The sequence below is a fragment of the Lontra canadensis genome, unplaced genomic scaffold, assembly GCF_010015895.1.
Source record: "Lontra canadensis isolate GAN:19392208 unplaced genomic scaffold, GSC_riverotter_1.0 scaffold37, whole genome shotgun sequence".
NCBI classification, from domain to species: Eukaryota; Metazoa; Chordata; class Mammalia; order Carnivora; family Mustelidae; genus Lontra; species Lontra canadensis.
Genome location: NW_022631031.1, coordinates 740,980 through 749,829, shown reverse-complemented (window position 1 = coordinate 749,829; position 8,850 = coordinate 740,980). Strand labels below are relative to the sequence as shown.

The 8,850-nt window shown below is 34.4% G+C and overlaps 1 protein-coding gene across 1 annotated transcript in view; it reads right to left on the bottom strand.

Moving 5' to 3' along the window:
• CUNH8orf88 (chromosome unknown C8orf88 homolog) overlaps window positions 1–8,850 on the bottom strand; it is a 40,806-nt gene that overhangs the window by 14,847 nt on the left and 17,109 nt on the right. Inside the window, exon 4 of the mRNA XM_032869067.1 lies at window positions 6,608–6,683. Coding sequence (XP_032724958.1) covers window positions 6,608–6,683 — 76 coding nt within the window. The remainder of the gene's footprint in view (window positions 1–6,607; window positions 6,684–8,850) is intronic.

Below are 8,850 nucleotides of genomic sequence, written 5' to 3'. Positions count from 1 at the left end.
GGTCTTTTCTGGTTCCATATAAATTTTAGGATTATTTGTTCCATTTCTTTGAAAAAAATGGATGGTACTTTGATAGGAATTGCATTAAATGTGTAGATTGCTTTAGGTAGCATAGACATTTTCACAATATTTATTCTTCCAATCCAGGAGCATGGAACATTTTTCCATTTCTTTGTGTCTTCCTCAATTTCTTTCATGAGTACTTTATAGTTTTCTGTGTATAGATTCTTAGTCTCTTTGGTTAGGTTTATTCCTAGGTATCTTATAGTTTTGGGTGCAATTGTAAATGGGATTGACTCCTTAATTTCTCTTTCTTCTGTCTTGTTGTTGGTGTAGAGAAATGCAACTGATTTCTGTGCATTGATTTTATATCCTGACACTTTACTGAATTCCTGTACAAGTTCTAGCAGTTTTGGAGTGGAGTCTTTTGGGTTTTCCACATATAGTATCATATCATCTGCGAAGAGTGATAGTTTGACTTCTTCTTTGCCGATTTGGATGCCTTTAATTTCTTTTTGTTGTCTGATTGCTGAGGCTAGGACTTCTAGTACTATGTTGAATAGCAGTGGTGATAACGGACATCCCTGCCGTGTTCCTGACCTTAGCGGAAAAGCTTTCAGTTTTTCTCCATTGAGAATGATATTTGCGATGGGTTTTTCATAGACGGGTTTGATAATATTGAGGTATGTGCCCTCTATCCCTACACTTTGAAGAGTTTTGATCAGGAAGGGATGCTGTACTTTGTCAAATGCTTTTTCAGCATCTATGGAAAGTATCATATGGTTCCTGTTTTTTCTTATATTAATGTGTTGTATCACATTGATTGATTTGCGGATGTTGAACCAACCTTGCAGCCCTGGAATAAATCCCACTTGGTCGTGGTGAATAATCCTTTTAATGTACTGTTGAATCCTATTGGCTAGTATTTTGGTGAGAATTTTTGCATCTGTGTTCATCAAGGATATTGGTCTGTAGTTCTCTTTTTTGATGGGATCCTTGTCTGGTTTGGGGATCAAGGTGATGCTGGCCTCATAAAATGAGTTTGGAAGTTTTCCTACATACCAAACTTTAAAGGATACAGAAAAAGCAGTGCTCAGAGCAAAATTTATAACTACAAATGCCTATATTAAAAAAGAATAGCTCAAATCAATACCTAACATCAAACATTAAGAAACTAGAAAAAGAAAAGCAGACTAAATAAAAAACTAGCAGAACAAATGAAATAATAAAAATGAGAGTAAAGGTAGACAGAAAAACAATAAATCAACAAACCAAAGTTGATTATTTAAAAGATCAAAATTGACAAAAATCAACTTTTAGAAAAAGGCTCAAATTACTAAAATAATGAGTAACAAAGATTTTGCATCCTACAGCTTTACTGAATTAATTTATTAGCTCTACTAATTTTTCACATGTACTACACTTTAGGATTTTCTATGTATAAGATTGTGTCATCTGTGAATAAAGACAACTTTACTTTGTCCTTTCCAATTTGAATGTCTTTTCTTTTTCTTGTTTAATTGCTCTGGCTAGCACTTCCAGTATAATGTTTAATGAAAATGGTGAAAGTGGCGATCCTTGACTTGCTCTTGATCATCTTAGTAGGGGAAAACTTGCAGTCTTTTACCACTACGATGTTAGCTATGGGCTTTTCATATATACCCTTTATTATGTTGAGGAAATGCCCTTTTATTTCTTGCTTCTTGAGAGTGTTTATTGAGAGAGAGTATCAGATTTTGTAAAATGGTTTTTCTGCAACAATAGAGATGGTGATTGTATTTTTTTTGTCTCTGCATTCTGTTAATGTGGTGTATTATACAAATTGATTTTCACATGTTGAACCACCCTTGCATTCTTGGGATTAATCCCACATGGCCATGATATGTCATCTTTTTACTATGCTGCTAGGTTTGGTTTGCTGATTTTTTTGCACCTATATTCTAAGGATTACAGTTTTCTTTTCAAAGGATGTCTTTGTCTGGCTTTGGTATCAGAATAATACTGGCCTAAAATGATAGCTGAGAAGCGTTCCTCTTCAATTTTTTTGGAAGAGTTTGAGAAAGTAGTGTTAATTCTTTGTTATATGTTTGGTAGAATTCACCAGTGAAGCCATCAAATCCTGGACTTCTCTTTGTTAGGAGATTTTTTTTTATCTCCTATCTCCATCCTGTCTATGTGTTTATTTAGATATTCTATTTCATCTTAAGGAAGTTTTGGTAATTTCTATGTTTTTAGTAATTTTTCTATTGTAACTAGGTCATCTAATTTGCTGGTATACCCTTAACTGTTCATAGTATTTTCTTAAAATCCTTTTTATTTCTCTAAGCTCAGAGTAATGTCCCAATACAAAATCAGCTGTATTTTCTACATTATCAATGAATAACAGTCAAAAAAAGGAAATTAAAAAACAGTTCCAAAAAAAAAAGAAAAAAAGAAATCAGTTCCATTAGTATGACAAAGAATAATTAAGAGTAAATATAACTGAAGAGGTACAAGACTTTTACACTGAAAACCAAGACACTGATAAAACAGAGATAGAAGTAAATGTAAATATACTCCATGTTCATGGATTGAAAATTTTAATATTGTTATAATCCTCTAAAGTGATCTACAAGTTCACTATCATCCCTACCAAAATTCCCTTTGAAAGAAAAGGAGTCTTTTCTGCAGAAATGGAAAAGCTGATTCTAAAAATCACATGGAATTATAAGAAACCCCAAATAACCAAAACAACCTTGAAAAAGAACAAAGTTGAAGGCTCATACTTCCCAATTTCAAAACTTATTTTATAAAGCTATAGTAAGCAAAACAATGTGGTACTATTTATAGCACAAATAGATCAAGGAAACAAAATTGGAAGTCGAGGAATAAACACATACTCCTATGCTCAAATGATTTTCAACAAAGGTGCCAAGATCATCCAATGGAGGAAAAAACAGTCTAACAAATGGTGATGAGACAACTGGATATCCAAGGCAAAAAAAAAAAAAAAAAAATTGAATTCGGGCTTATACTTAACACCATATACAAAAACTACTTTAAAATAGAAAAAAAAAAACTAAATATAAGAGCTAAAACTATAAAACTCATAGGGGTAAATCTCCATGACTTGACATTTGGCAATGATTTCTTAGAAATGACATCAAAACCATGAGCAACAAAAGAAAAAAGAAACTAGACTTCATCAAATTTTTTAATTTGTACAGATACGTAAACTATCAAAAGTGAAAACTCTAGTGTAAGACAAAATATGTGTAAATAATATATCTGATAAGTATGTATCTGATAAAAGCCTAGTATCATACATCTGATAAAGGTCTAATATATATATATATCTCAAATACCTTATATACACCTACGTGTGTGTGTGTGTGTGTGTGTGTGTGTGTGTGGAGGTGAAGAAAAGAAGTGAGCATGTGGGCAGGGGGAGGGAATTGGCAGAGAGAAAACAGATGCAAGTCTAGTATCCAAAACTCATAACTCAATCACAAAAAGAAACTGACCCAATTAAAATATGATCTGGGACTTGGATAGACCTTTTTCCAAAGAAAAAAATGCAAATGACTAATAAGCACATGAAAAGACTCTCAAAATCATTAGTCATTAAAGCAATATAAATCAAAATCACAATAAGACACCACTTTACACCCACTGAAATGACCATAGTGAAAAAAGATCCTAGGGGTACCTGGGTGACTCAGTTAAGTGTCTGCCTTTGGCTCAGGTCATGATCCCAGGGTGTCGGGATGGAGCCCCACATGGGACTCCCTGCTTCACAGGGAGTCTGCCTCTCTTTCACCTTCCAGCCCTCCCCATGCTCCTGATCTCATTCTCATGCTCGCACGCTCGCACTCTTTCTCTTGCTTCCTCCCTGTCTCAAATAAAATCTTTTTTAAAAATTTAAAAAAATAAAAATTGTTAAAGACCCTAACAAAGACATCAAGAAAATGGAACCCTCACAAATTGCTATGGGGAAGGTAAAATGGTATAGCCCCTGTGGAAACCAGTTTGGCAGTTCCTCAAAAAATTAAACATAGAATTACCACATGACCTGGCAAGTCCACTCCCAGGTATATATCCAAGAAAAGTGAAAACAGGTGTTCAAACAAACACCTGTCCACAAGTATTCAAAGCAACATTATTCATAATAACTAAAAGTTTACAACCCAAATATCCATCAACTGAAAGTTAAACAAAATGTGACATATCAATATAAGAAAATATCATTTAGCCATGAAAAGGAATGGAGTACTGATAAATGCTATACATGGATGAACCTTGAAAATATTATGTTAAGTGAAAGAAGCCAGACAGAAAAGGTCACATATAATATAACTCCATTAGAGATGTCCAGAATAAGTATATCCATTAAGACCAAAAGTAGATTAGGGTTTGTCAGTGGCTGGGCAAAGGGGAGAATGGAAAATGACTACTGAAGGGGTATGAGATTCCTTCTGGGATTATAAAAATGTTCTGGAACTAGATAGTGGTGATGTTTGTACAACTTAGTACTAAAAGCCACCAAATTATATATTTTTAAATGGTTTATATGGTAATTTATGGTTCAATTTAAAAAGGAGAAAGAAGAGGTGCCTGGGTGGCTCAGTTGGTAAGCAGTCAACTTTTTTTTAAGATTTTATTTATTTATTTGACAGACAGAGATCAAAAGTAGGCAGAGAGGCAGGCAGAGAGAGGAAAGGAAGAAGCTCCCTGCTGAGCAGAGAGCCCAATTCAGGGCTTGATCCCAGGACCCTGGGATTATGACCTGAACCGAAGGCAGGGGTTTATACCCACTGAGCTACCGAGGCGCCCCAAGCAGCCAACTCTTGATTTCAACTCAGGTCATGATCTCAGGGTCCTAAGATTGAGCTTGCATGTTCTCTCTCTCTTAAATAAAAATAAAAGTAAAAATAAAAACAAAACAAAATAAAATAATAAAATAAAATAAAAATATATAAAAATTAAAAGAAAAAAGAAACCAAAGAATCACAATGCGATATCCCAAGTGTAAAGTACATTCGAGGACAACAGTACTGAAGAGTAAACAGTCCATACTGGAACAAGATAATGGAGGATTCTGAAAGAAGTATCCTCAAGGGGAAAAAAAAACCAACTGATATATTTGTGCATAAGAAAAATACTACAGGTAAGTATCACAGAGTTCTTGGAGCATTTAAAGGGAACAGTTAATAGCAGTTGCATAGAAAAATAATGCAAACATTAGCTCCAAGAAAAATGATGGACTATATGAAATAGACATGCACCTCTTGGCTAAGCAGCTATATTTATATAAAGAGTGATAATTCAGTTAAAACTGAAACTTGTGAGGCACCTGGGTGGCTCAGTGGGTTAAAGCCTCCACCTTCGGCTTGGGTCATGATCCCAGGGTCCTGGGATCCAGCCCCACATCGGTCTCTCTGCTCTGCAGGGAACCTGCCTCCCCCAATCTCTCTGTCTGCCTCTCTGCCTACTTGTGATTTCTGTCTGTCAAATAAATAAATAAAATCTTTAAAAAACAAGACAATCTGAAACTTGTGAAATAACTATATGGTAGGGAGGGAAGACAGAATAGTGAAGAAGTGAGGGAACTGATGTGGAAGACCTAAATTCTTATTTTGCAAAATAGAATGCCAATATCAAAAAACAAAACAAAAAAAAAAAAAAAAATGGAAACAGCTTAAACATTTTATTTAGAAATATAGTTAAATACTAGAAGAAAAAGCTAATATTTTCATAACTTTTAAATTATATAGACTGACAAAAAATTGGAAACTAAATAAATAAATAATTTTTATTTTATTAAAAAGTAGTCAATGGGGGGCGCCTGGGTGGCTCAGTGGGTTAAGCCTCTGCCTTCGGCTCAGGTCATGATCTTGGAGTCCTGGGATCGAGCCCCGCATCGGGCTCTCTGCTCAGCAGGGAGCCTGCTTCCTCCTCTCTCTCTGCCTGCCTCTCTGCCTGCTTGTTATCTCTCTATCAAATAAATAAATAAAATCTTTAAAAAAAAAAAAAAGTAGTCAATGGGAAGAGACTACTGGTTATAACCAAGAGTGGTTCTTCCCTTTTGCTTCAGTAGCAGAATTAGTGGACTACACAGCTAAAGATTACATTTTTCAGTCTGCTTTGTACAGCATGACTAAGCTCTGGCCAATGAGATATTAAGTGAGTGACAGATGCTGCTTATGGATCATACTTTTAAGGAGAACTACCCCTCCTTTTACCTCTTTCCTGATGGCTAGACAGGGAATATGGTGGCTGAAGGAAAGGCATTCATCTTGGGCAATGAGAGAGAGACACACATTAAAGATGGCAAAGCAATGAGATTGAGTCCAGTAAAAATTCACCAGAGCAGAATGAATACACCAGCTCAATTATGAGCTATTACAGAAAATAAAAATACAGAAACAAGCTTCTGTCTTGCTTAAGACTTGTTACTATAGTCTCTCCCATAAAGCAGTCAAACCTATATAGCATTTCTAATAGAGACTGAAATCAACCCAAAAAATATAATAAAATTTCTTATGTACATAAGGTTTGCAACTAGGCAACTATTAACAGGAATGCTAAGATTTCCTTATGAAATTTAGAAATTATGGTAAAAATTTACCTTTTTTAACTGGAGACTGATGTTGCTGTTGTTCATTATGACCTTGAGAAAAGGCTTGCATTCCATTTGTCTTACACTATTAAAAGAAAAGAAAATGTACTTTTTAACTATGGCTTAAAAATTTTATATAACTTTTTTTCCCATTCCAAAACTATTTTCCTTAACAATTAAAGTATTAGTCAAGACATATTTCTGGCCTGAAGGATAAGCAATCTTATAAAAAGCTTATTAAAAATAAGCAAAAAAAAATCTTTCAAAATATATTCACATACATCTTTAACAATTTTGTCCTGATTTTTTAACTAACCCTTTGATTCCATGCTTACCAAGAAATACCGATTACAATTTAGCTTCTCATAACTCTCCCTAACATATGTAATAAACTAGTAGAACCAATAAGAAAATATCCAGCACAAGACAGTAAGATTTCTCTTGATAAAATAATCTTTTTTCTGATTTTATAAATCAGTTTCACAAATTTGGTCAATACAATCTATCCTTAAGATAATTCTCTTACACTGACAAAAATCAGTTTGCAAACAGTAGGCCATACTCTGAACCATGGTAATTCATTAAGGTAGGTTTCCCGGAAGACATCTATCCTGAAAAATGAACATCTCTCCTCTATCAGTCACCATAGTAGCAAGTTGTAGCCCATTCCTTAAACATCTGCAAATTCTACCAAGGTAACTCTGCAAGAAGTCAGGAAGATTAATTATCTAGCCCTATGACACAATGAAGAGTAATATGACTCTACAATACTGAGTCACCAAAATAAGTTACCAGAAAAAAAAAATCAAATTTTAGCAAAATCTTTATTTTTAATTAGAGGTAGGAAAATATGAACGTGTCTAAGATTTTCTCCAAAATCTTTGATTTTCTCCAAAGTTTCTCTTCCTGTTAGATTTAATAAACAACAAGAACTACCATATGGTCCTTTTTAAAAATTAATTCTTTAAATTTGAAAATTTTAGCAGAGGCACACTTCACTAACACGAAAATGCAAGACCTAAAATCAAATTCAAAAGTAAATTGTAATCTGTATCTAAGAGAAAAAAATTTTTAAAAATAAATAAACATATTCATAAATAAATAAATATCAGAAGAAAATACTTAGGAATAAATTTAACCAAGGTGGTGAAATATTTGTACAAGGAAAATTATGACACTAAAGAAATTAAAGATGACATAAATAAATGGAAAGATATCCTATGTTCATAGATTGAAAGAATATTGTTAAAATGTCCTTACTATCTAAAGTGATCTATAGATTCAATGCAATCCCTTTCAAAATTCCAGTAGCATTTTTTACAAGTAAAGCAGTCCTAAAATTCATATGGAAAAACAAAAGACCATGGGTAGCCAAAGTAATCTTGAGTAAGAACAAAGCTGGGGGCACTGCACTTCCTGATTTAAAACTACATTACAAAGCTATAATAATCAAAACACTGTAATACTGTCATATAAAGACACATAATGGGACACCGGGCCTGACCTCAGGGTTGTAAGTTTGAGCCCCATGTTCAGTATAAAGATTACATAAAAATAAAAGCTTTTATTTTTTTAAAGGTTTTATTTATTTATTTGACAGACAGAGATCACAAGTAGGCAGAGAGACAGGCAGAGAGAGGGGAAGAAGCAGGCTCCCTCATGTGGGGCTCGATCCCAGGACGCTGGGATCACAACCTGAGCCAAAGGCAGAGGCTTTAACCCACTGAGCCACTCAGGCATCCCCAAAATAAAAGCTTTAAAAAAAAATACACATAAATCTATGGAACAAAACAGACAACCCAGAAATAAACCCACACATATACTCAACTAATCTTTGACAAGGGAACAAAGAATACAAAAGGAGAAAGGATAGTCTCTTCAAAAAATAGTGTTGAGTGGCATCTGGGTGGTGCAGTCTGTTAAGCAGCTGCCTTTGGTTCAGGTCATAATCCTGGGGTCTTGGGATCGAGCCCCACATCAGCCTCCTTGCTCAGTGAGGAGTCTGCTTCTCCCTCTCTCCCTCTGCTGCTTCACCTGCCTGTGCTCTCTCGCTTGCACTCTCTCTCTCAAATAAGTAAATAAAATCTTTAAAAAAAAATTAGTGGTGAGAAAAGTGGATATCCACGTGCAAAAGAAATTGTATCCTTATCTTATACTACACACAAAAATAAACGAAAATGGATTGAAACCAAATACAAGACCATAAAAACCACAGAAGAAAACATGGAAAAAGCTCCTTGACACTGGTCTTG